The 27,851-nt window shown below is 39.0% G+C and overlaps 2 protein-coding genes across 2 annotated transcripts; both read right to left on the bottom strand.

Moving 5' to 3' along the window:
- Positions 1-538: 538 nt before the first annotated feature.
- Positions 539-11,229, bottom strand: LOC131859527 (uncharacterized). The gene is made up of 3 exons (XM_059213402.1): positions 10,864-11,229; positions 10,215-10,752; positions 539-975 (listed from the first exon to the last, which is right to left on the bottom strand). Exons 1-3 carry the CDS (start codon positions 11,227-11,229, stop codon positions 539-541), a joined length of 1,341 nt encoding a protein of 446 aa, XP_059069385.1.
- Positions 11,230-11,278: 49 nt separating this feature from the next.
- LOC131071392 (uncharacterized) lies at positions 11,279-24,040 on the bottom strand. Its single transcript, XM_058007208.2, has 5 exons — positions 23,895-24,040; positions 14,085-15,045; positions 12,835-13,989; positions 12,493-12,656; positions 11,279-12,407 (listed from the first exon to the last, which is right to left on the bottom strand). Exons 1-5 carry the CDS (start codon positions 24,038-24,040, stop codon positions 11,279-11,281), a joined length of 3,555 nt encoding a protein of 1,184 aa, XP_057863191.2.
- Positions 24,041-27,851: the final 3,811 nt, after the last annotated feature.

Here is a 27,851-nt window from a genome sequence, read left to right as displayed (position 1 = left end):
AGAAAGATTATCATAATTATATATTAACATATAATCGCTAAGTTCCAATCTCTAGGTATTCCCTAACTTGGAAAGGAATGGTCTTGCCTAACTTTATTGAAAAATGTGACAACTAAAATAAATTATATATGTTAACCATTGTTCCCTTACCCAAATGTTTGTATATAAACTAGCCTAGATATCTTAATACATCTATCTAAAATACGCCGAGAGATATCAGTCTCGAGGCGCCTATTTTAAATTGTTGTTGAAAATATTTAGGCGCCTCGAGACTGATATCTCTCGGCGTATTTTAGATAGATGTATTAAGATATCTAGGCTAGTAGCATCCGCAACGCAACATGTAAAGTATTAATTTATCACCTTTTGTTTTAAATAAAGCATATTTATCCTTTACAAATCATGATGCCTATCCTATTCAATGGAGTGTACAATAGGAATTCATATTAAATGCAACATTTCATCTTTAAAAACACAAATTTAATCCCAATTTTAATAGAAGAGTTCAATTCAACAATGTATACATTACATAAAAATATTATGTTTCCAAAGATTTGAGTCTTTCTTCCTCTGCTTTCCTTTTGGTGAGTTGCTTTCCTCTCTTCATTTTTTCATAATGATCATATGAAAATGGTGGTGAGATTCTAATTCCATCCAAGGCCTTAACACGTGATATAGCAACAAATGTTAATCCTGACCTTTCTCTTGGTCCTATGTCAATTGTTGCCTTTGAAAGAGTCAATCCTTGTGATTTATGGATTGTTAGTGCCCAAGCCAGTCGTAGTGGCAATTGACGTGTACGGCCCCTTTGTATTGGTGAAATAGGAATCAAATTAGGAGATGCATCTTCAAAAGGAAGTCCAGAATAATTGTCAAATTCAACCATAACATATGTTGGTGGATCTGGTGGGGCACATCCAGGTTTGTATATGATATTTCGGATGTATCCTAAAGCTCCATTCACAAGACCCGCTTCTATCCATAACAATAACAACAATATTGAAAGGCTAAATGAATCCAACCACTAAACCCTAGCCTAACAATGAACAAAGATCCACCATAACATATGAAGATTACCTAAGACAATGCAAATAATTCAAAATCACAAAGATTATACCAATCACATGTCCAATAGGGTTTTGATCTCCATTCTTCCTATCTCCATTGATCTTGCTTGATGTATATTTGCTCTCAGATTTTTGTACGCACAAGAGCTCAACAAAGAACGGAATGTGGTTGCAAGTAGGATCGTAGTGTAGCCAAGTGATCATTAGCATGAGTGATTAGGGTTTGACAATGAAGGAAGCATCTTCTTAAATAGAAGACACAATATGAAATGGAGGGTTAAGATTGAGAGGTGTAAAAAAGAGAGGTCGGCTAGGATTAGAGGGTAGGTAAAAGAAATACCAAAATAATGAAAGAGGTAGGTAGTGTAGGAATTAAGAGATGAATGACATGTGTCATGTGTAGAAAAAGATAATGAATTAATTAAATAAATAAAGATTTATTTAATTAATAGAAGAAATAGGACAATTAAATAAATAAAAATATTTATTTAATTTAGGAAAGAGTAATTTAAATAAATAAATGTATTTATTTAAATAAGAAATAAGGCTAGAAGAGGATAAATGAATTAATTAAATAAATAAAAATTTATTTAATTAATAGAAGAATTAGGCTTAGATAATTAAATAAATAAAATATTTATTTAATTAATCATGACAATTTTGAGTGTCTACATTTTGCCCCTCTTTGAGACAATGCGGCTTGTCGCGTTGTTTCAAAGAAGATAAGATGAACTGATACAGAGTTGCCCCAGAATGGGAATAATATGCCCCCTCGAGAGATTGGATGAAAATGTCTGAAAAGATTGCAGACAATCTCTCAATAAGAAAGAAAGGCTAGAATGGATTGACCGAATAAAGTGACAAAGTCACAGGATGAAGAATACTGACTCGGGAAATGAAGGCCAGGGCTAGGGTAGGCTATAAGATAGACCACGGGCAAAAGACATCCTCATTGTCATCTACACCCTTACGAGATCACAGTGCAGAGCGAGAAAAGAGCAGCAGCAGTCAACAGCGATGGCCTTCGTACACAGATTCGACCGCGTTCGCCGATTCCAGAGGCCAACAGAGGCAGGAGAGCCGGTAAGTACCACCAAACCTCCTCGTATTTTCATGCATTTCAATTTTTGTCATTAATGCTTAGTAGGTAGCAATAAATGCGCTAGGAATAGGACATTAAAAAAATGCAAAAACGTAGAACCGCGTCTGTGTCGGTGCCAGGCGCGTCTGTGTCCAACAGGCATGTCTGTGTCGGTTCCAGGCGCGTTTACGTCTGGGACCGCGTTTGTGCTTGATGCGGGCGCGTCTGTGCATTTCAGACGCGTTTGTGTCCTGTAGGGGCGTTTAGGTTCCTAAGTCGCGTTTGTGCATGATGTAAGCACGTTTATGTCCAGAAAGCGCGTCTGTGTTGCAAAAGCGCGTTTGTGCAGTCAAGAAGCGCGTTTATGAGTTTAAAGCGCGTTTATGTCTTAAAATGTATGGTTTCAGTCTTCTAGGTCAAATCAGCAGTTCTGTGATGAACATACGCTTTCGATTGGATAAGCTACTGAGAGGATACATTCAAACAGGTCCTCTAGGAAGACTAGGATAGATCAAGGCACTTTGTGATGAACAGGGAGCACCAAGATAGAGTACTTTGTGATGAACAGGGAGTACCCAAAGTATGAGCAGCACTTTGTGATGAATAGGGAGTGCGAAATGTGAGTAACACTTTGTGATGAACAGGGAATGTCACACACGTAGTACTTTGTGATGAACAGGGAGCACTACTAGGATAGATAGCAACACTTTGTGATGAACAGTGAGTGTCACTAGGATAGATAACCATATGCATTTAGATAGCAAGAAGCATTTTGTGATAAACAGTGAATGCCACGATAACTGACATGATTAATTGTGTGACTGCAGGAGTATCTACCTATGTTAGAGTCACGGGAGAGATTCCCGTCTACACAGAGATTGCGACCAGAGTTGTCGTTTGAGGATAGAGCTGCTATTGAGGAGATGGGCCTCAGACATGTGCTGTATGTGCCTGAGTTTCGGGCAAACATGGGTTTGCTGACTGCGCTGGCGGAGAGATGGCACTCCGAGACTTGCACGTTCCACTTGCCGATGGGGGAGATGATAGTGACCCTCGAGGATGTCTATAGGATACTACACATACCGATCGATGGAGAGCTGATCCCATACGATCGAGATGGAGACAGAGAGGCGCTGAGACGGGTATTCCAGGATCCCGGGCTGGAGATGAGAGCAGGGCACGTGGCATGCGATACCATGACCGCGACAGGTTTAGCGTTGCCAGCTGTGATCGGAGGAGCCATTAGTGGGTTCTTGTGTCCAGACAGAGCGACACGGGGGTTGGCAGTGGGCTGGGGAGGAGCACTAGAGACATTGGTGACCGAGCACACCAGATATGCATGGGGTCCATGCGTCCTAGCGCATCTGTATTATGAGTTGCACCAGTTCGTCTACCATGGATCAGTTGGCTTGGGTTGCGGAGTGACACTGTTACAGGTGTGGGCATATGAGCATCTGCCGATCACACGGCCTATTCACTTCAAAGGCAGAGGGCATGGGTGGAGCTTTGTTCACTTGTACGATATGATTACGTCACAGCCTCGGATTGGCCGGCTGGAGCACTGGAGGCGTGTGATAGACGACATCGATGTGGTCATCTGGAGGCCGTACCTGGGGTGCAAGGAGTGGGAGGATGACGCAGTGGAGCTGCCATATACATTCAGGAGCAGATATTTGATTGGGCGGACGCCCTACATTTTGGAGAGGCAGCTGGTAGACAGGGTTGGCAGACAGTTTGGCAGGATCCAGAGGATGCCACGAGGCTCGGGTATGTATGCCCGCACAGTCAGGGATCAAGCACAGTTCGGGCCATTGTTATCGTATGATCAGGCCGTCACACAGCTGACAGAGATGATGCCACTACCCTGGGATATGTGGCCGGAGGTTGAGGATGCAGGCATGGATGCAGAGTACTCCGCGTATTGGGCAGAGCATCCATTTCCACGGTTGACAGATCCGGGAGAGCTGCTAGAGGGAGAGGTTGGAGGGGATGATGATGATGGTGGTGGAGGAGATGGAGGTAGGGGCCGACGGAGGCGGAGAGGAGTAGTGGGGGAGAGGAGGGTAGCACCTCGGAGGGAGGGGGGATAGGAGGGACCAGCCCAGGTGGTGAGGGGTCGCGGTGGATTGCCCCTACAGGTACCAGCAGCACAGGGTCCTAGAGCACAGGGACCTAGACAGGGACAGGTGCAGGGGCAGGTGCCAGTACAGGCACAGGTGCAGAGACAGGTGCAGATTCCCAGGCATGTACAGAGACAGGTACCGGTTCAGGCACCGAGACAGGTACAGGGACAGGCACAGGTACAGGCACCTGCAGAGGAGGAGGCACAGGCCGAGGCTGAGGGTGGAGATCTAGAGGAGGATGAGCTGCTAGAGCTAAGAGAGATTTGCCAGGGCCAGGCAGACGAGATCCAGGATTTGGAGCGGGAGAGGGATCGTCTCAGGATCAGGCTCAAGGACATTGAGCGGGAGAGGGACCAGGCTATCCAGCGATATACTGAGGCTGAGACAGCTCTGAGGGCAGGGAGGCAGGCGGCAGAGGACGCAGGGGCAGGCTACGCATATGTCTTGCGAGCCAGAGAGGAGATTGGTTACTGGAGGGACCTTTACTATGGTGCAGTGCCAGCAGATCAGCGGGCGAAGAGCTTCCATAGACCATCGCGGACAACGACGGCTACGGGAGGGAGTCGGAGGAGGCAGGCATCTAGTGGTGGGGTCATGGGTCCTCCACCACCACCAGACAGGCAGGGTGATCCTGGAGCGGGTCCTTCTACAGCTCAGCGTCCGTCGAGGCCAAGCGGCTCTGAGGGAGGGAGTTCATCATAGCCATAGAGGGCTCCCCTTTGTATCAGTATATGTACCATTTTTGTATTGTAGACACCTGCGGGTGATTTTGTAGCCATATGATTCTTTTGACATCATTGTATCATGACACATTATATATATATGAGAGATGATTCATTGTTTTGCGGCAGCTATATGCATGTGTACCTATATGTGATGAAATGTTCTTATGTGATGCATGTTTTATGATATGGATGCTTATATGATAGGATGCAATGCAGTATTTTTGTTCTTTTATGTTGTATATGTGATGCATGATGCAAATGTGAATGTATGTAATGCAAATGAATATGATAATGCAAATGATTATTTACATGATGGAAATGTAAGATGGGCTAACATGTGTTGTATGCAGGATGTGATGCAATTGTGATATCTATATGTATGTATGAAATGCTTATATGTGGTGATGCAGGTGTAACTTACATGAAATGCAAGTGTTTTTGGTGTGTCATTATACTCAGTCATGTGATAGCGGGCTATGCGGACTCGAGAAGGACAACGGAGGCCAATCAAGAAAGGGGGATGGAAGACAGAAGATATGAAAGTGAAAGAGCTTCTTATGCGTTATCATCATTGAGCTTTATTATGGCAAAATAGGTTATGACAATCGAGGCATTTGTTCGACCCAGAAAGTCATTTTACCTGTTTGCATGGAGATAAGACAGTCACAAACAAAGAATGCCCCAGTTCATACTAGACTCACAGTGTCCTCATATCCTTGGACAAGTCATAGCATTACTAAGAGACAATCCACAGACAGCAAATGCAAATAGGTGACGATCATATCCAATGTCCTTGTTAACGTTTTGAGTGAACATCTCCACCATTTATTTCTGTGGGATTTCGCAAGAGCATCTGCTAGCTAGATTTCTCCATCTTTGTAAAAATGTTGCGAAAGATTCTCCTTCCTTTTGTTTAGTATTGCACAAGGTAGTGACTGAGACATCTGTTTCTATGTTGTAAAAGAAATGCCGAATGAATGCCTCGGCTAAGTCGCCCCATGACTTAATACCAGGAGGTAGTTGAGAAAACCATTCCATAGCTTGATCGCCTAAGCTTTGTGGAAACAACCTCATCAAGTATGTTTCTTCTGCGGCTACCTCAATACAAGCTGTGAAGAATTGTCTTATGTGTGCCTTGGGGTCTCCTTTCCCTCTATACTTGTTAAATTTTGGCGTCACAAAGTGTGCAGGAAACGGAGGCATTGGAATGCTCTTATCAAAGGGATAAAGACATATATCTCTCATAGTGTATGTTGGTTTTGATGTGCTCATGTCCTCCATTTTCTTTTGTAGATCTCTTATTTGTTGTTCCAAATTATTCTTGGGAGGAGATTGATTTCTTGTAGCATACCCCGTGTTTGAAACACCCATTTGAGGAGGAGCTTGTTGCATGTATGGATGATACTGATCGTAGACATGTCCATATGGAGGTCTATATTGCTGCGGCATATATGGAGCACTTGGCATAACTTCATGTTGAGGGACCCCATATCTATTTTGTGCATATATACCATATTCAATAGGCATTTCATTTTCCATTGTGTTGCCCCCAATTTTGACATGAGGTCTCCTTGTGTCAAAATTTTGAGGATGTCTTTGAGTATCTACTTGTTTTGATTGATCCATACCTTGAGCATGTGATTGAGCATATCTATCCACATAAGGCTTCCATGATGGTCTTCGAAGGTAAGTATCATATGTTTGAGCTTGTGTATGTGGGATTTCTGGTTTTTGAAGTAAAACTGATGGTGACTCTGGCATCATATTCGGTGCTCTATTTCCTCCACTATTTGGTCTCCTTTGATCCATGTTGGATTGAGTTTGTTGTGAGGGTCAACTTTCCATAAGTTGAGACATGTCAAAGTCATGAGGTATTTTAGCTCCACTTTGTGCCATCATGTGTAAGAAGTATTGACGATCTCTCCTCATTATCTCCTCAACCAATCTATTGAAATGAGGATTCATTATGGATTCTTCTATGTCTGCTGATAGTATTGAAAGGTTGTCCACATTGTCATTACGTGTAGCATTGTTGTTTGTAGTGTTTGTGTTTTCCACATTTGGATTGTTTCTATAAACATCCATGTCTGGTAATCTAGTGTGCTCAGGATTATAAAATAAATCATTGTCATACTCATAAGAACTCATGTTTGCGGATTCTTGAGCTTCTTTAGCTATTTTCCTAGATTTTTGAAGGCGGGTTTCAACCATGAACTAGGTGTTTGACCAAGATGTGAGAGACTAGATGAAAAATATGAAAAGAGTATGGAAGACCAAGAGTTGTATGGAGTGTAAATGAATCTTGAGGTGTACTTGCTATGTCCAAAGTGTAAGACCAAGTATGTAAGTAGTAGAGTAGGTGTGACTTCCAAAGAGATGATCGTTTCTCTTGATGAGGAAAGCTGACCTTGACTCTAAGTAAGACCAAATGAGACCCAAAGGTAAGAAACCTTGATGAGGGACCACTTAGCAAAGTGTAGTTGTGTGTATTGTGTTGAAAAAGTATAGTGAGGACAAGCAAGTGACCTTTTTGACCCAAGTTTAGACAAGTATGAATGTAAAATGAGATGTGAAGCAATGATGGACTGTATGAGACCTTGGGACAGGTTGAATGCTAGATGAAATCTGAAGAGACAACCTAGGAAGCTCAAGTATGCCGAAACTGATTTCCCTTTGTTTGTTGAACTGTCAAAATTTTCAATTCCTGACACAGACGCCTCTGTATACTTCACAGACGCGATTCCCAAACACAGACGCTTCTCTATTAGACACAGACGCTGCTAAAAACACAGACGCTATTCTGCCCTTCACAGACGCGCTTATATGACGCAGACGCGGTTAAAACAGACACAGACGCGTTTCTGTAAATTTCGTGCAATTTTTCCAATCTGTGAAGTTGTTTTGTTGTGACCAAATCCGACTGTTTGACTGTTTTTCGTGACAAGAGGACACAATGTTGATGACTCAATGTTTACAAGTGTTTAGACTCCAAAAAGTGTGTTGTTTGATGTAAAATGTTTTGCATACACTTGAAGACACAAAAGACACAATGTTTTGTTGTTTGGTCTTGAATGTTTGAGTGTTTAACATAAGACAAGCACAAATCTTAAGGTTGGCCAAGACAATAGTTGTTGATCCCACATAGGGTTTTACCCCTGAGGCTACGCTATTCAGAGTGGATACTTAGATGCTTGACCTCGCTAGCTCCACCCTCGGCACTCACTTCTCAGGTCAGCCAAGCATCAGTCCCCATGAAAACTCCCCATGGTGAACTTTGTATCTCTAATAAGAACCATATGTGTGTAGGCCGCTACTAGAGGTCCGACCTCCTGCCTCAACAACTAGAAGGATTTGGGCTTCTAAAACAAAAGGGTGCTAGTAAGGGCATCCGCTCGTGTGGCCATACATGCAACACTTTCAGCTCTGTAAATACAGAAGGCTCCCAGCCGGTAGGGGTTACGCCCTACAAATGATCAAATAAATTTGATCAAACGGGTTTATGGGGAGACATAGTGTCGGTATGAACTAATCAGCACACGTTATTCATAGTTTTCAAGATGAATACATTTGATTATAGTGGCTTGGAAGAAGATGACTTTTCTTTTGCTACCACTTGGGTCGTTCTCTTCTCACTAGTAGTCCTAATGACCACACGGGAAGACAGGCCCTCTAAAGATTAAACAAAAAGAGCCTATTGCTCAAGACACAAAAGACAATGATTCAATTTTAGTGCACCAATGGAAGTGTTTGCTAATCTATGAAAACAAGGCACACAACAAAATTACAAAACCCTAGCTAAGGCCCTGCAACAAAATTTGTTAGTAGTTTGGGTTGTTTCAAATGATAACCCCTTCCTGCAAGCACACAAGTTAGGTAAATTTTAGAAAAACCCAAAAGACTTTGTGAAAAGGGGCCTTCAACAAAAACGTTTTTGCTTCCAAAACAAAGCTGCACAAACTTGGTTAGCTCTGCAAGGGTTAGTACAAAAAAAAAAAAAAAAACCAGATCTGAAACCGTAAGCGCGAAATCCGAAAAATTGAATCAAAGAAAATTTGAAAATTTCAAAACAGAAAACACAGACGCTGTTATACCAGACACAGACGCGTCTTTACGACACAGACGCGGTTCTGTGATGCACAGACGTGCTCAGAACACACAGACACTCTTCCAAGACGCAGACGCGATCAGACGCAACACAGACGCGTTTCGGATACACAAACGCGGTTCCAGAAACCTGCAAAATAAAAATTTGGCAAAAACACAGGCGCAATTTCCGATCCCGCAGACGCTCCTGAAACTCAGAGACGCGATCCGAACGCTCGCAGACGCGGAAATACCTAAAATGTTGTCGAAAATTGTCTGATCTGCAACTTCAAAATGCAAAAATCTACAACAAAAATGTTAAATGCAAAGGGACAAGAGTCCCACCGGGCGTGCCAAAATGTATATGGTGAAAATGGATAACAATAACAACAATATTGAAAGGTTAAATGAATCCAACCACTAAACCCTAGCCTAACAATGAACAAAGATCCACCATAACATATGAAGATTACCTAAGACAATGCAAATAATTCAAAATCACAAAGATTATACCAATCACATGTCCAATAGGGTTTTGATCTCCATTCTTCCTATCTCCATTGATCTTGCTTGATGTATATTTGCTCTCAGATTTTTGTATGCACAAGAGCTCAACAAAGAACGGAATGTGGTTGCAAGTAGGATCGTAGTGTAGCCAAGTGATCATTAGCATGAGTGATTAGGGTTTGACAATGAAGGAAGCATCTTCTTAAATAGAAGACACAATATGAAATGGAGGGTTAAGATTGAGAGGTGTAAAAAAGAGAGGTCGGCTAGGATTAGAGGGTAGATTAAAAGAAATACCAAAATAATGAAAGAGGTAGGTAGTGTAGGAATTAAGAGATGAATGACATGTGTCATGTGTAGAAAAAGATAATGAATTAATTAAATAAATAAAGATTTATTTAATTAATAGAAGAAATAGGACAATTAAATAAATAAAAATATTTATTTAATTTAGGAAAGAGTAATTTAAATAAATAAATGTATTTATTTAAATAAGAAATAAGGCTAGAAGAGGATAAATGAATTAATTAAATAAATAAAAATTTATTTAATTAATAGAAGAATTAGGCTTAGATAATTAAATATTTATTTATTTAATTAATCATGACAATTTTGGGTGTCTACAGACGTGTATGGCCCCTTTGTATTGGTGAAATAGGAATCAAATTAGGAGATGCATCTTCAAAAGGAAGTCCAGAATAATTGTCAAATTCAACGATAACATATGTTGGTGGATCTGGTGGGGCACATCCAGGTTTGTATATGATATTTCGGATGTATCCTAAAGCTCCATTCACAAGACCCGCTTCTATCCATAAATTAGATGTTAACATGACCCTTGCATCCTTAGAAATTAATAATTCAACATCTAACTCATCATTTTGACCTCCTGCTGGATTAGTACTACCTTCTTTACTTGCAATGCTTCGGGCTATTGGTCTTCTTAATGCATATAACTTTTTTCTATTATGGTTATGCACATTGTCATTTGTTGCAAATAGATGAATATTATTATCAAACTCCTCCTTAATTGTTGGATGTAATGAAGCATCTGTTCTTGTCATCAATAATTTCCAATCATCTATAGTTGGATGTGCATCTCTAATATTTGTGAGTAATTGGCAAAACCTTTGTTGGTCTTCAGTTTCTCCATCTTGTCTAAACACCTTATCCAAAGTAACAACTGTCTTAAACTCTTGCCATAATAATTTTGCACGCACATTACTATCATAAGGTGGTTTGTCACTAACAGGAGGTAGTTATCCCAAATCTCCTACCAAAATGATTGATCTTCCACCAAAACTCATGTTTGATTTTTCAGGAAAAGCTTGACGTAGTCTTGAATCAATATTTTGTAACAAATTTTGTCCAATAAAACTCATTTCGTCAATCAATATATATTTAATATGTTGAATTTCTTCTTGGAGACTTGTGAGTCTTGTGCCTTCTAATTCAGCAAAATCTGCAATAGGTATTCGTAGAGTTGAATGAATTGTTGATGCACCAATGTTAAATGCTGCAACTCCAGTTGGTGCTAGTAATAATAAGGGAGAACATTGTGATCCTGATGCATCATTAAGAGTTTGACGAATTGCATGAATCAGATATGATTTACCTGTTCCAGCTATTCCTTGAATTATCATGTATAGTGGCATGGCATTGTCAACTTGATTATAATGTGACATAATAATATCAAGTGCTTTTTTTTTGCTTAGCACCTAAAGTTCCATATGATATACTTGACATCATATCATCAGGTATTAATAAGCCATTCTCTTTCATAGTGTTGATAAAATTTATTGCTATATTTGTGTAATCATCTCCTTGATATTCTGCACTCCATGGATTTTGTTTATCAATATCTCTTCTTCCCAACATATCTATTTCTGTTACATCCATAATTTGTCCACGATGTAGTCTTGATATGATCTCCCACTCATGTTCGATTGTATTTTGATTATTTGGTAAATCATCATCATCTTCAGAATCATTATGATCTTCAGTTTCATTTGTTATAATCCTTCGTTCCAAATGCCATGGATTATAGTTGAGTGACTCCCAATTTGATATAACTATGTTATCATCAAGTCCAATATCTCTTTGGATATTACGAAATGGCTTGTACAACAATAACTCTGACCAACAAAAATCAACCCATTTTTCTGATTGACGTGTAGGTACGGTGGTAAATCTTGGAAACACCCTCACAATAGCTGCTATAGTCCTTGCTTCCCATTTGTTATCTCTTTTTCTCTTGGAATTATAAGTCCATGATCTAGCTGCATCTATAAGTGTGACACTTTCCATTGCATATGGTCTATCCATGTATTCTTCAATGAAATGTTTTAGGTGACGTTCATCATCAATTTCTTCATTTGTTATTACTGGCTTGAACACCTCTCTTGAAACATTTAAAGTAACAAAAACTCTACTACTTTCTACCAATGGTAACTCTAGTAACATATGACATGTTTCTTGTGCTCCAATGTCCCTCTCAATGAGTGTTTTTGTTAGAAGTCTCCTATATGCCCTTGATGCTGCTTCATCAGGATTTTCTATATTTGCAAGTCGCGTTAACATTTGATGATAACTTTCTGAACTCTTTTCTGCTTTTGCCGCATACTTTGCAATATAATTCATTACAGCATGTCTTGAAAGAACTGGTTGCCAATCTACATTTGCTCTCCATAACTGAAGTATGTTACGATTATGCGTGTTTACTCTATCATCATTTCTTGCAGGTTCATACACTTTATCTCCTGTGGCTGGGTCTTCAAATAATTTTGATCCATCTAGGTGTAATGGCCATGGTGCATTGTACCTACAAACAAAGAGTGAATTGTTAGTTTACATAAATATTTTAATTATTTATTAGTACTATTTTTTTGAATATATAAATATCTTACCTACAAACCATTCTTCCTCGTTTTTTACGAAGGCAAGCACCCTCTTTACACATTGTATGGCGTTCAACACAATTGAGCAACTCTTCATAGTCACGTGCTAAGTCAATCTGGTTTAGTTGTTGTGTATTTCGAAGGCATGGATGTTGTGTAAAATTTTGTAAGACCTATAATTAATGATATAACATATTTTATTAAAGAAAATATAAATCTTTAAGTATAATATATTTCAAAATGAATATATACAATTGAGAATTATCATACCTATATGTTTCGTTGATGTGGATCCCCTCGTGGATTCCATGCGTGGATAATAGAATCAAAGTATTTTTTAGCATGTTTTACTTCATCATGATTTTTCCAATCAAGATTGTCTATGTTAGGTGCTCCCTCTAACCATATGAATCCATGCACATGTGGTGATCCTCTATGTTGCCATTCATATCTTGACCAATAATCTTTTGCCTTCATTCCCTTTTGCAGTATTTCCTTTCTAAACATTGTATAGCGTAGGTGCATGTAATATGCCACAATATGTGGGTAGTCAATAATATTTTGACGCCTCCATTTTTGTGCTTCTTGTGGATTAGTTGGTTGTGTCCCTGGCATTAATGCATGCAAATCTGGCCAGTACATATTTACTGCACTCAAAGTAAAGAAAATTGTTGGTGTACCAATTTGATGCAAGAGGTCAAATAATTCAGCTCGACATTTTGCCCAATAAGACCTTGTACCCCTTAGTGTTGTGCCAAAACGCATCAAACGATCAGCTAGATGTGAGTGTGGTATATTTTCCATATGTTCTCGTAACTCATTGATTGTGATTGGCATCTCTTGCAAACTCTTTTTGACAAACACTGCAGATGAGTTTTGTGCACGATGTCGCATAATCATATTCATCATATAATATCTAAATCTTGGGTGTCGGCCAAAACGATGATCTCTATATCGAAGTAAATGCTTAACAAATTCATGTAGATGGACTCTCCTTATTCGTGGTTCTATCCAATCACACTGTCCATTTGGGAATAGTGTTGGAAAAGCCATATCAAGTAATCTTTCAGTGACATACTCATTTATTGGAGATGCTCCAATTCCTGGCCAATCAATTAGTGATCCAGGATCCACATTAGGATTATTTACCCATGCATGAATTATTTCCATTTCTCTTCGAGCATTTGGAGGTTTAGAGGCCATTGATGTAGTGTGATTAATAATGTTTTCTTCATCCATCTCCAATATTGGACCCGCAAATACATATTCATTTGTGTCTGAATCAAACTCCATATGAACAGAATTCAATTGATCAAAAATGTTCTCATCTGAATTACATGTAAGGTCATTAAGTGCATTTTCATCAATTTGAACATCTCTATAGAACTTATCATGTTTTATTTTATATTTAAGTGCTCTATATACCCTCTCTTTATTAACTATAAAATTATAATTTGTTCCACGTTGATCTTTTTTTCGAACAATGATGATTGGCAAATCTTTTATCTGATGTGGTAAAATTTTAGCTATTTCTCTCACTTCTTGTGGAAAACTTATGGTATGTCCTTTATATTTGTATTGACCCCAATTGCATGTGTTACTTGAAGAATTGGGTTGACACGTGCTATCAACATTTCTTCTATTTGTGTTAAATTTGCAAGTTCTAATGGTTGTGGACCAGGATCCATATTGTTTGATGCTGAAAATCGATGTTCATTTTTCTCTTGACGACATCGATTGCAAATAGGGCCCTCAAGTACCCACACAACCTTCATTGCAGGATAACTCTCTTGACAAATGTAGCACATACTTGGTGAAGAAAGTTGATCGAGTCCATGTCGAAATATCATTTGTAAAGTCTTCAAATCAATCTCAATATTTCCATCATTATTAACTACTCCTTGATCTCTTCTATTTTGTGTTCTTTGCAATTGTCTTTGTCTTCTTAGAGGAGTTGTTAATTCTTGTTGTGAACTATTGTTTTCCATATGATTTTGAAAATCAACATTCATTACATTTTGAACTCTATCATTTGGTGTTTGTAGCACACGATCAATTGTCAAAGAATTCATCCCTTCAGAACTAACCTCAATTGCTTCACGATTACGGACTTGTATTTGTTGTCTTTCCATCTCATTCAATTGATCAAAATGCATAGCTCTTTGTATTCTTCTTCTTAATATATATCCATCATCCTGAGATGTTTGTGCACGATGTTTCATCATTTTATCTGCATGTTGTCTCATTTCCTCTTCAATCTCTGTCACTGTCATTTCTGCCCTACATTTAGCACTTCTTTGTCTATCATTTTGGTTTCGATGGTTCCTTTCTTCTTGTCTTTGTAGATCAGTCATTTGTTCACGTCGTTGACTCATATAATTTCGAGCATATTCTCTCTTTTTTTCTCTTTGTTGCTCTTCAGTTGAATGAATTCTTACTTCCTCTCTTTCTGCATTAGCCATTTGTTCACGTCGTTGTCTCATATAATTTCGAGCATATTCTCTTCGATGCTCTTTTCTTTGCTCTTCATTTTCAAAACTTGTCCTTGGATGACGAGGCATCCTACAAATTTAATTATAAATTATTACATATTTAAAAATATCCTTATTAATAATTTATACTACCTATTTTAAATATGTACATATCAAGTTAATATCAATTTAATTAAAATAAAAAAAATAAAAAAATATATAATTAAATATAAAACTAAAAAAGAATATAATATAAATAAAATTTATTTAAAAACTAAAAAAATATTAACTTAATTATACAACTTAGGTTCATATCAACTTAATTATATACAAAATATATGAGAAATATTAACTTAATCATATTATTTAATTATATAAATTAATTTAATATCAACTTAATATATAAACTACTATAAATAATATAGAATTAAAAAATATTTACTTTTACTAAAAAGATAATAAAAAATATCATTATCCATTATATATATAATACCCATTTTACATTACAGGTAAAATAAAGTAAAAATGACTTACTTTTTTTAGAGTATTTATTTGCACCACCTTGCACTATATCCTGGGTAAATTTATTCCCACTATTTGCACTATTCGCAGTTGCTGGTAAATTTATTTGAAGTATTCGCACTATTCGCACTTGCTGGTGATAATTTTTTTTGTATTTATTCACAGTAATATGTTTTTAATTCTACAATTCATCGGTATTTATATTAGTTTGAAACGTTATGACTATTTAGTTGTCGGTTCAAAAAATATAATATTTATTAATTATTAAATAATACTTGTCGGCTTTCAATTTATTAAAGTTAACATTTTTTTTTAACACGGTCACGCCATCTCACTCCACCTCGTGCTGCCACTGTAGGTTACGCCTCTCGGCGTAATTATTCTGTTGGGATTAAACCCAAGTGATACCTTGAGCATTTGAATATTGCATGGAATTAGAATAAATAAATTATTTATCTAAATCAATAGAATGTTAAAAATAGAGCCAACAAGTCTCCTCCATACCACTTTTCTTGTATAACCCACATATCACAAACGAGTGATGTCATATGTGATGTGTGATGATTCATTTTTACTTTCTTATTGTTTGCTTTCTTCTTCTCATATTTTTAAAAGTTTCATACATTTTTTATTAAGAGATATTTAAATATAAAAATGATTCCCAAATTTAAAAAAAAAAAAAAAACTTATTTCATTTTATATAAATAGTTTAACTACATGAATTAAGATACATGTATCTGATATAAATCCTTACAGAATTCGAATTCATTTTATTTTATGTTAAATTTATTTTTAAATTTCAATTCTATTTCTTAAAAATATTTTAACTTAAACTTATATCTCCTAAATTTCACAAGTTGTAATGTCCCATTTTGGGAGGACACTAAATCTTGTCCACTATACTTGCAAAATTATTGCAGATTATGCATTTTCAGTTTGTTGTGGTGATTTAGACAAATTCAATTTGATGTTGTTTCCCTCTTTGAAAGCTAAACAATGCCTGCTATTGTTGATTTGTTTGATGTGTATTTGATTGTTGAAGATTCTCTGCTTTCTTGGGAGAATTGATGTTAATTACATTGATTTTCTCCATTGATTGATAAGTCCCCTTCAATGCTTGGAATAAATTTTCCTTTATACTTTATTGGTGAAGGGTCACCACCTTTCATAAGAATTGTGTCACCACTTTTCATTGTTTCCCTTGGGAACAAATTGATCTCCCATTTTTTATCTCCTCCTCAAATGACAAGTTATCCCCTTTATATCCTCCAATGTGAGGGAGGGTCACACCTCTTCATATTACTCACAACTTTTCACAAATACCACCCTCTCGAAAGGGTCACGACCCTTCATCATTGCTGCCCCATTGAAGAGTCACTTCTTTATCTTCTTCCCATTAATGCTTCCTTAATTCCTTTGCTCCCTTCTTTCTTCCTTCATCTCTATTTTTTCCCCAAATGAAGTTCTCTTCTCTCCCTTTTATATCTCATGCTTGAAGGAGTCACAACTTTTCATTTCATGTCTTTTGACCATTCATTAAACTTAACTAAATTTTAATCAGCCGATAGACTATTTTTAGGTGGGGTTTATCCCCACTGGAAAAATGTCTCACGCTGGAGTTTTTTTAATCTATCTGTGTTTTTGCCCGTTGGTTTCAACTAGAAAATTTGTCTTTGAGAAATTGTCACTGCGGAAATGACGAAATTTTCAACATACCTTGTTGATGTCATCCCTATGAGTGTTCACAAACATAGAGTTTTCTAAAATGCAAGCAGACAAAGCCCGTTGACTGTTTCTTTCTTCATCAAAGGGGACTCAAGCTAGAGGGAGACAATCTAGTCTTAATCACAAGATCAACTGGGATGGAAATAATTTTTCTCTACCTTGTGTCTCAATAAGAAGACTAAATCAACAAGGCTTCCATCATGCATCCTATTCAACACAAGACTAGCAATTTTTCACCGACATTAAATAAAAAGAACATAACCATCCCTTACAATGCAGAGACTCAATTCAATCTAGCAAACAAGAGGGTTTTGATGACAATGTTGAAGAGCAACAAATTTTTTAGAGCTTCCTTGTAAAATCCATTTTGTGCACATTCTGTAATCATTTTATTTCATTCCTTGACATGACATCTCTTTGAGGCATTTTGTCAAACAATTCAGGTGTGTTGTCTATGATTCCACATCTTGCATGCATGTCTACCAGAGCATTTCCAACTATAATATCTGACAAAAATCTCCCTCAATCTTGTGATCATTGCATCCTAGAGCATTTTGAACCATAATATATGACAAAAATCCACCTTCATTATGCTTTGATGAATGTCCATGCCCTATTCCAAAGCTCCCATTATATCATGGGCAAGGAGGATGTTGCCAAAGGTTGTTGAATCTAACAACATGGCTTTATACTTGCCAATTGCATTTGCTTGAAAGTTTCTAAATCTTTTTTTACAAATATTAAAATTGCCAATTTTCTTTCTGAAAAACCCTAATAGAACACAGCATTATCTATTTTATTCTTTAAATAATATAAAACCTCAATATAGGTTGGTAATTTGAGATTTGGCATTATTATTTTGAGCCTATTAATGGTGAGAGGTATTTGGAAACTAGATCCAAGGAAAAGCCAAAGGGAAATCCTTGTCAATTGAAAAGAACAAAGAAAAGAAAAGAATAAAACCCATTTTGTGTAGTTTTAGTTGAATGTATTTTCTTTTGGTTACAAGTGTAGTTTTATTGTGGGAATATCCATTGAAGAGGCACAACCAGATCATGCTTCTTCTACTTGCCCTAAGCAAGTCTATTATTATCTCTAGTTCTATGTACAAGCGCTTTATACTTCAAACATCTTGGCCTCTACCCAATTGTTTATTTTCCTATAATTGGGAATCGAGAGGACAAATTGAAGTACTCGCCACTAGATTTCTTCAAAATTTGGGGAACTTGAAGCCCTTCTTTCCAGACCACATTTTTTTTCAAGAACTGCCATGTTTGAAATTTAGCATCAAACCTATTTAAGATGCTTCTAAAATACAAGCCAAAAGACAAAGCTGCGAAAAGAAAGATTTTGAAGAAGGCACAGTTAGAGGCCGAAGGAAACCATGAAGTCAAGAAGCCCAATTTAGTTTATATGTCTACAAGATCAATTTTAATTTTTGGCAATGAAGTGGTCACAGTAAAGACCACAAGCACTACAACAATAGTACTACCAAGTCTACCATTTTGGAATTTTTTGCATTAATACAAAGAAAATCAATCTCTTTTTCGTCGCTGGATGATAATGTTGGAAATGCAAATACACTAGCTTTAGTTTTACATGTGAAACAAGGACAATTGACATGTAGTGCAACTACAATGTTGCAAGCATGCACCTTAAACCGGATTAATACTTGACAAATAAGAGAGTCGTGCAATAGGAAACATATTAGAATTGATGTATTAAGATTCTATTTTGTTATTTATGTCTTTCATAAATTGCATATGGTCATGTAGTTTCACAAGTTCATAGTTTTTGGTTTTCTCTTTTATATTTCATAGTTATATGAATTTAAAAGATGCCTTGGGATTTTCAATTGTAATTATTGAAAGTTCAATATATGACCATGAATTCTCATGATCCATAGTTCCTACTTGTCAACGCATACTCTCAAAAATTTTGACAATTCATTTGCAATGGTCACAATTCACACATTCATGTTTGGATGTTATCTATTATCTAATATTTTGGGAATAGGATGTTTTAATTTAATTTTTTTTAAATGAATTAATTTTTTTTTTAATTAAAGCAATTTGAATAGTATCTTGGACACATAAATAAGTTTTATAAATATGAATAAAATTTTAAAATATAATAAAATATCAAAAGGTCTAGAAATATGAGTTTCATTTATAAAACTAGATACAACTTACAAATGTGTCATATTTCTGAAATCTTACTAAAATATTTTCATGCTAGATTCATAATTTTACATATCAAAATTGCAATCATGCCCCTAATTCCTTGTCACCCTTCAACCAATAGAAGATCTAATCATAAAGACATCTTATATCAACCAAATAAAATTAGTGTGTTCTTTAAATTTACCAATAAATTAGACAAATCAAAATCTAAAATATATTATTTAAATCCAACAATAAATTTAGCAAACCATTCCATCTCAATACAAAACAAACAAACAGAGACATAGATAGAGAGTTACGTGGTTGCTAAATTGAAGCTGGAGTTTAGTTATTGTCCATTGTATGGAACTATCTATAGTTGAAGTGGTAAAGGCTCATGTGACAAGGAATAAAAACTTGAGCTCTCCCTTTTCATCATGGGACAACTTAGCACTAGCTCAATGGAATAACTTATCTCTTCCTTTCAAGGGGAGCTTAATGATTAATAGGACTAATCCTATTAATAGGAAGGAAATCAGATGGAAGGTGCCTTCTCAAGGTTTTCAAAAGGTCAATTTTGACGGAGCTGCAAAAGGTAATCCAGGGGTATCGAGAATTGGTTTCGTAATAAAGAGTCATAAGGGTGAATTCATTAGGGGGGTTTTTGCAAGGATTCCTAATGGAACAAACAACATTGCTGAAGCACAAGCTCTTCTACTGGGTCTTCGAGTGGCAAATTCTTTAAATCTTAAGAAAATTGAAATAGAAGGGGATTCTATGAACATGGTCTTAGCTTGCAAGTATTCATAGGTGTCAAATTGGAGTATTCAATATATTATGCAGGAGGTTAAAACCATCATTTCAAAATTTGAACAATACTTTATTGCTCACTGTTTCAGGGAGGCTAATGTTGTAGTAGAGTATTTAGCCCATCAAGGTTGCAATCTGTCACATGGGGAATCAGTTATTTCTCAGGAGGATATTCATGAGGACCCATTGCTTTTGGATAAACTTCGGAATGATTTTCCGATTCTGTCTATGGAAGATTGAGGAAGTTGTGTTAATGGTATCAAATAGGCTTTGACATTTGTCCTAAGTATTACTCACATAATGCAGAGGAAGAATTGCTTCTTTTGACCAAGGATGTATTGATATAGATACCTTTTTTAAGATACCCAGCGCATGGACATTTAAAACGCACAAAAGTGATGTGATTGCTCTAATCATTTGAGGTATTGTCATCTTATCAGGGAAATGAATCACTTGTGTGACACTGACGAACTCCCACAACTAGTACTTTCCGTTCCTGCCCTGTTCTGCCAATTAGTGAAATGTGGAAACTCTATCAGTTTCCTAAAAAAATCGCACAATGTATTGGCTTGCTTGATTACCTGAGCACATAAGAATTGCCGGTTGTTCTTAAACATCTCCTGCAACTACAACAATACAAGAATCGGATGTCATGTGCGAAAATCCAGGTGTTCACAATATGCTTCTTTTCTGAGTAGTGGCATTGTCTTTTGGTTTGCAGGCTTATATGTGTTCATTGTAAATTCTTTGATCTTTCTTGAGAGGTGTGGGACTATAATCCTCCACATAGCTTTTGTTTTTGGTCCCAAATCCGCATTTGGTCAGAAATTGGCTCTCGTTTTATCTCCTCATAGGCAGTTTCCAGCTCTATCTGGTTTGACTCATAAGTGGACAGCGTTCTATCAACTTGGCCTTCTCACCTCTGCAAGAGTTTATGTGGGGCTTTCCTTTGGCGGTTTGTTTGATAGAAACGAGCTCTTTGACGACTCAATACAAAGATCGGTCTGGATTTCCATCATTAGTGGTATCAGGTTTCAATCTACTTCACCATTTAGATCATGGATTCAGTCACATTGGCAACTCATAGGGGAATCTTTATATTCATTATCTTTAACCAACTTTGAACTAGCATCATCAAAGGAAAGCACTAATGCTTGGTCAAATGTAGAAAGTGAATAGTACCAGACTGATGTGTCGACACCAAATTTTCTACAGTGAAGACGTGCGACTTTTGGATTTCTTTATTTTTGCACAAGAAGTATCTATCGCATTAAGATGCTTATTTTGTAAATGAAATTGCTCTATGCCTCTGTAAAATCATGATGGATCCTTATAACCATCATTGATATGAACTTGTTAATTTAACGGGATGTTTTCTTGCTGGTTCTTTCCTGCTGGTTTTCTTTTTGAACCAGTTTTTTGTAAATATTTTATACTTATATTTAATATATTATAGTGACTTGCCACTTTTGTCAAAAAAATAGATTGATTACAAAAAAAACTGGTTACAAAGAGCATACCGACAGGGAAGAACCATCAATCAAATCTCATAAAAAAAAGTCACACAATCAAATTCAGAAGCAATTATATACTATTATGAATTGTGGAAATCTGATGATTTTAATAAATAAATCCTATTTCAACAAAAAGGAATTACACGAGTACCAGTAGACCTCCACTTATACTCTCAGTAGTTAGAAATTGTAGACTTTATTATTCTTTCGCTGTCCACTTCCATTCAATTTTCTCCTCTCTGCGTTTCACCTTCTCTTAGTGCCTTGTCTGTGCTTCCACGGATGTCCATACCCTGTTTCAAAACTCACTTCACAGGCTGTGTGGAATGCTGGGCAAGGTTGCGGAATTTGGCTATAACGGCTACGGGTGCAATTCCCATAAATGCCTTCAAAACAAAGTCTTTTTCTTGGATTATAGGAGCTTGGCTGACTGGAATTTCGCCTCGATCTGCTGAGACAAGGTTATAAAGAGTGTGATATAATCATGTACAAAAGGATGGATGCTGAAAATGAAATTGTTGTCGCATATGAGACGGATTGGTAGAGATTTGACTTTATTGTTGAGCTTTATGCTAAATCAAGACGAATGGTCCCATCTATGAGACTCAAGATTGCAGAGAGGTATTTGAGGATTAAGTAGATTGAATGGAAAACATTTTTCATTGAATCATTGGAGTTCCAGACGCTTCAAAATGATCGACAACATGCTCAATGAAACATGCTTCAAAAGAAGCACCCTAATTGTTTGACAAAATGTCTTGTTTGTAACCAAACGAATTGTTCGACAAATTTCATCGACAAAATAGGCCTTTTCAATCAATTGCATCTTCTTGTATCAGGCATGTGCAGTGTTTGGTGTTAAAAGAAGTGAACATGAGCAAAATTCTCTCGCTATTTCAGGAGTGCCCTTTAATGTTGCGATCGCAAATCTAGCACATTGGTGCATTGGAACTGAAGTTTTAACTCAACCTTATTCCTCCTCAGCAGGGTTCTATTCTTCCGAATTGGGCTGCAAGAATAATACACTCATTATCTCGATAATTTTCCCACAGATCTTAATTGCAGTGATGGAGAGGTCCAATATAGAATGGATAGTTATCTATTGTATATAGTCTTGGCTGAATCCAATCAAAATTTCATTCAAATGTGATTCGAGATAATTCTGAAGTCATAAACAGTTCATCTGCAGAAATTATAACTCAATTTATATGTGATATTTTGATGTTTCACAATCCCACAGGGTATACCTTAGATGGTATTAAAAGTTTAATGTTTCTTTTAATAAGTTATAAAGTAATTTTCTCTATTTTCCATGTTCATGGCACTATTTGGTGTCAGACAATGTTAAACATAGGTAATGATTTTTGAGTGTTATGGAGAGGATGACTGTTCCTCGTTGCTAGTACTGGTTGCACTTTAATTGTCAGTATCGAGAATGTAATCCTCCCACAACTACTGTTATAAATTAAAGTAGATGTAAAGCTTTCTTATCAGACCTGTATAATTCCGCTTAAAAAATACCTTGGGTTGTATGCTGACATGCAGGCTCTCAAGTGATCAACTTAATTTGTGTTATAATGCAAAAACAAAGATCCAACAAGACTCAATGTGAAATATAATTCTGTTAGCGGTAATATTGTACGGAATAAAATAGTTAATTAGATAGTACTTTCCTTTCATTAGTAATGTAACCAAGGGATGGTAGTTACGGTGCGACGGTTGGCACTCGCACTCCCTCGGTACCTTTATATACCTCGGCATGTAACTTGTAAAAGACATGAATTATGAATGGAATAGCAATTCTTATGTTTTATCTGATATCTATGGCATTAGTATTCGGCATTGAGTATTCTGTCTGTATGTTCTAGACTGTTCACCCGAAGGGTAAACATTTGGTGCCATTGCCTAGACATACTCGGGAAAGGAAGGAGTGGATGGTGCATGGACACGATGGGCCTACCCGTTGGTGAGATTAACCCAGAGGCCGACGACACACAAACAGAGCTCTACGATGCAGAAGACACTGCAACGAGGGAATTCTCAATCCTGCTTCAGGTGGCCATCGAGACCTACGTCCGAAGGGAGGCCACAGAGGCTGACGTCCCAACAAGTGCAGTGTGGACCACACTGGAAGTTAGCCCCGCAGCGAATCGGTTGATGAACCACCTCCCCCGATTGCTTGCACAGGCATCACTGGCACAACGAACTCGCCTGGAGGAGATTGCCCGTGAGGAGCGACGCCAACAAGTCCTCCAACAGTACGAAGAAAACAGCCGTCGCTGGGAAGCAGAGCGTGATGGCACGAGGCCAAGGGGAAATTGAACACTGAACCTCCAGGAGGAATAAAGAACATTCTATACTATAATGATGGTGTCGTATTATTGACACAAATTGTATCCGACGGGATGAATTAATAAAGAAGTGTTCTATTTTCATGTGTTGTTGCTATTTATGGCGATGTACGGGAATTAATGCCCAACCTATTAAACAAAGATAGAAATAAGAAAGCACAAACGGAGGAGTGGGAGGCCGCATAGAGGGCCTTGATTCTGGAACAACAAGTAGAACGTAGACGGAGGCTGAGGCAACTTGCCAAAGGACGACCTGCCGAAGGGTTGCCCAAAGGGAACCAAGGAGGTGTCACGGAGGGTGCAGAAGCCGAGGAAAATTTCTACGCATCGCCAGAACACCGTAGGATGGGAAGCCACGAAGAGTTTTTGGAGGAAACAAGGTTACGAAGGAATCTGGTCGAAGAGACCCGGGATCAGTTTAGGAACTTATCCCTTACGCCGCGAAGTGAGGACCACCAAAGGAAGCCAACAGCGGACGCGGGTGAGAACGAAGGTGAGGGCAACCATACGACTGTAGGTGCGGAGGATCCGCAGACACACGGCAGACAAAACACCGTACCCCCAGTCACTCAAGCAGGAAACACCATCGGCACAGGAGGGAATGGCGCGGGTGCACGACAGACACAGCCACCTCCAGGGACACGACCACCATCAATGGCCAATAGGCAGAAGCTGCCAAAATTCACAGGCGACAGGAAGGAGGATCCCGTCAGGCACTGTAGAACCTGCGAAACCATATGGGCGGCCAATGGTGTCACCGACCGAGACGAATGGACAACGCAATTCCCAGCAACATTACGAGGAGTCGCCATCGACTGATACTCGGATATTGACAAAACTACAGTGGCCACATGGGACACGCTACGGAAAGCCTTCGAGAAGGGGTTCTGCCTACTCCGAGATGACAATGAAATAGTGGCAGAGATATACAGCACTAAACAAGGACAAAAGGAATTAGTTTGTGCCTACGGAAGGCACCTGAAGGAGCTAATTGGGAAAATGGAGAGTCGGCCGGCCGACGGACTCAAGAAGAGTTGGTTTGTAGAAGGCCTAAAACCTAGTTTGAAGAGGAAAATGAAAATAGTCCCTCCTTCGTCATACGATGATGCATACAACAGGGCTATGGACTTGGAAAGTGAATACAAAACGTCCAAGAAAAGGGGGAAGTCTTCCTCTGATGAGAGTGGTAACGAGGGGTCGAAAAAGAAAGCGACGGCCCTGCAGAGGGACATGGAGAGCATGATGAGGGAATTTAAAGCGATGAAAGGCTCAACTAGCCGGACCGAAGGAGAGGTGTGGTGCATGGAGTGCAAGGAGGAAGGACATACGAAGGGTACATGCCCGAAGAAGGACTTTTGCGAAATTTGCCAAGTAATGGGACACTCCATCAAGGAGTGCCCATACAATATGAAGGCCCGAAGTATGCAAGTGTTGTTCACCGAGCAGGCCACAACATCCGCGCCAGTGGGTATGGCCCAGCAAACCAACACAACGGCATCATCTAGAGGTTACCGAGACAACAGACGCGGCAGTGGAAGGAATAACAACAATAACAATAACCAAAGCTGTGTCCAGTATGACGCCAAGGGTCGGCCAATGATCCAATGTAGGGCCTGCAATCAGTGGGGGCACTTCGCTCATGATTGCACAAAGGAAGCCACCCCTCAGCACCTCTGCCGATGGTGTGGGCCAGGCGACCATGAGGACGCCAATTGCCCTAAGCCAGGAGTAAACCTTTTGAACATAGAACCTACGAAGGCAGAAGTCTTGGCAATCACAAGAGCACAGGCCAAAAAGTCCGCATACCTAGATCCTCGCACAAAGACCGAGAGAGTGCGAGAAGCAAGAGAGGAGATCACAAAGGAAATGGCCGCACAAGGAAAAAATAGCCACGAGGCCACAAACCCATCACGGACGAGGGGAGAAGAGAGAATCTTATGGCAAATATTGCAATTGGAGGTACCCGTGAAGATTCAAGACCTTGAAACCATGTTGCAGTTGAAAACGGCTATCTTAAACTCCGTACCCACACAAGTGAAAACAAGAGAGGTCGTAAGCCCCATGGTCGACCCTGTGTTGAGGGAGGTCGTAAGCCCCACGGTCGACCCCATGTTGGTAGTCAACAGTGGACGCCAACCGGCGGTGGTAGAAATGAGCATCCTCAAGACTACCTTGACGGACACTATTGTGGACGAAGGGTCAGGAGTAAATGTGCTCCCAGAAGCGACATGGAAAAAAATAGGAAAGCCTACATTGTGGCCTCCCACGTTCAACCTACTAGGGCCAGATCAACACGGGATTAAACCCCTTGGTACCCTCATGGCCCAGCGGGTGATGATTGCCACACAACCATTCGTGCTGGATTTTGTAGTGATTCCACTGAAGCAGAAAGGGTATGATGCCATTCTCGGGCGTGGGTGACTCATTGCAACAAAAGCGAACCATAACTGGAAGCGGAATACTCTTTCCTTGGAAAACATGGGGAGGAAGTACGTGATCGATCTCCATACGCAGATGGTGAGTGAGGAGTTAGCATCCTCCTCTGACTCGAAATCTGAGGGAGACCAATCGGGGGAGGGTGGAGACGGATGCGGCATGGAGCCCAGTGACAAAGGGGTGTTAGAACTGGAGGCATGCTCGGGGGATGACGGGGACTCCTTGAATGGCCTCTTCCACTAGCAAATGGGAGATTATGGATTATTTACACCCTCGTGCAATGTATTGAGCATCAAGGAAGAACCAGATATAATTCCCCCAGAGGACGCACTAGTTCCCGAAGGGGAAGCCTCGGTGAATGAGACGCCGACGCACTAGTTCCCGAAGGGGAAGCCTATTAAATATCAGGAAGCCAATTTGAAGGAGACAAATCTTGGGGGGACGAGCAACCCCAAGATCATCCTTGTTGGAGATGACTGGAATCCAATGCTGAAGGCCGCAGCCTTCAAAATTTTCCTTGAATACAAGGATGTTTTTGCATGGACGTACAAGGACCTGAAGGTTGTGCCCCCAGAGCTATGTGTACACCGCATAACGTTGGTACCGGAAGCCCAACCGGTGAGGAAGCGGCCTTACCGTATGAACAAAAATTATGCTGCACGGGTGAATGACGAAATTGAGTGGATGTTGGAAGCAGGCATAATCTTCGGAGTGCAGACAAGCGAATGGGTGTCTCCCATTGTGATTTCCCTCAAGAAAGAGGCCAATCAGATCTAGATCTGTGTAGACTTCCGGTGTCTGAACGCTGTCACTATTAAAGACCTGTTTCCCATACCCTTCACCGACAACATCCTCGAAGAAGTGGCTGGGCACGAAATCTATTCTTTCATGGATGGTTTCTCTGGGTATAACCAGATATCCATCGTCGAGGAGGATAAGTTGAAAACGACCTTTGTGGTGGAGGACGGTGTGTATGCATACAACTGAATGCCCTTCGGTCTATGTAATGCACCCGCGACCTTTCAGCGCATCATCTTGCACATCTTTGCCAAGATGTCCGTGGGAAACTTCAAAGCCTTCCTAGATGATTGGTCTATTTACAGCGGACAGGACATCCACCTAAAAGCCTTCGGGGAGTGCCTGGAGAGATGTCGAAGGGCACAGTTGGTCCTTAATTCGAAGAAATGTAGATTCATGGTACCACAGGGAAGATTGCTTGGACACATTGTGTGTAAAGAAGGATTGAAAACGGACCCGGACAAGATTCGGGTCATAGTAGAAATGGAACCTCCTACGAACGTCACTGGGATAAAGTCCTTCCTTGGTCATGTAGGGTACTACAGGAGGTTCATCAAGAACTTCGCTGAGGTGTCCCAC

This window comes from Cryptomeria japonica, chromosome 2, assembly GCF_030272615.1.
Source record: "Cryptomeria japonica chromosome 2, Sugi_1.0, whole genome shotgun sequence".
Lineage (NCBI taxonomy): Eukaryota > Viridiplantae > Streptophyta > Pinopsida > Cupressales > Cupressaceae > Cryptomeria > Cryptomeria japonica.
The sequence above is the reverse complement of the archived record's forward strand: the minus strand, read 5'-3'. Positions and strand labels throughout refer to the sequence as shown.

Coding starts and splice junctions, on each gene's coding strand:
- LOC131859527 (XM_059213402.1), bottom strand. CDS start 11,229: ATGATAATTCAAGGAATAGCTGGAACAGGTAAATCATATCTGATTCAT. Junction 10,753..10,863: donor GTGGAAGATCAATCATTTTG/GTAGGAGATTTG, acceptor ACTTTGGATAAG/GTGTTTAGACAAGATGGAGA. Junction 976..10,214: donor AATACAAAGGGGCCATACAC/GTCTGTAGACAC, acceptor TGTTATGGATAG/AAGCGGGTCTTGTGAATGGA.
- LOC131071392 (XM_058007208.2), bottom strand. CDS start 24,040: ATGTTCTTTATTCCTCCTGGAGGTTCAGTGTTCAATTTCCCCTTGGCC. Junction 15,046..23,894: donor GGGCAATCTCCTCCAGGCGA/GTTCGTTGTGCC, acceptor TTAAATTTGTAG/GATGCCTCGTCATCCAAGGA. Junction 13,990..14,084: donor GTGTCAACCCAATTCTTCAA/GTAACACATGCA, acceptor TTACCACATCAG/ATAAAAGATTTGCCAATCAT.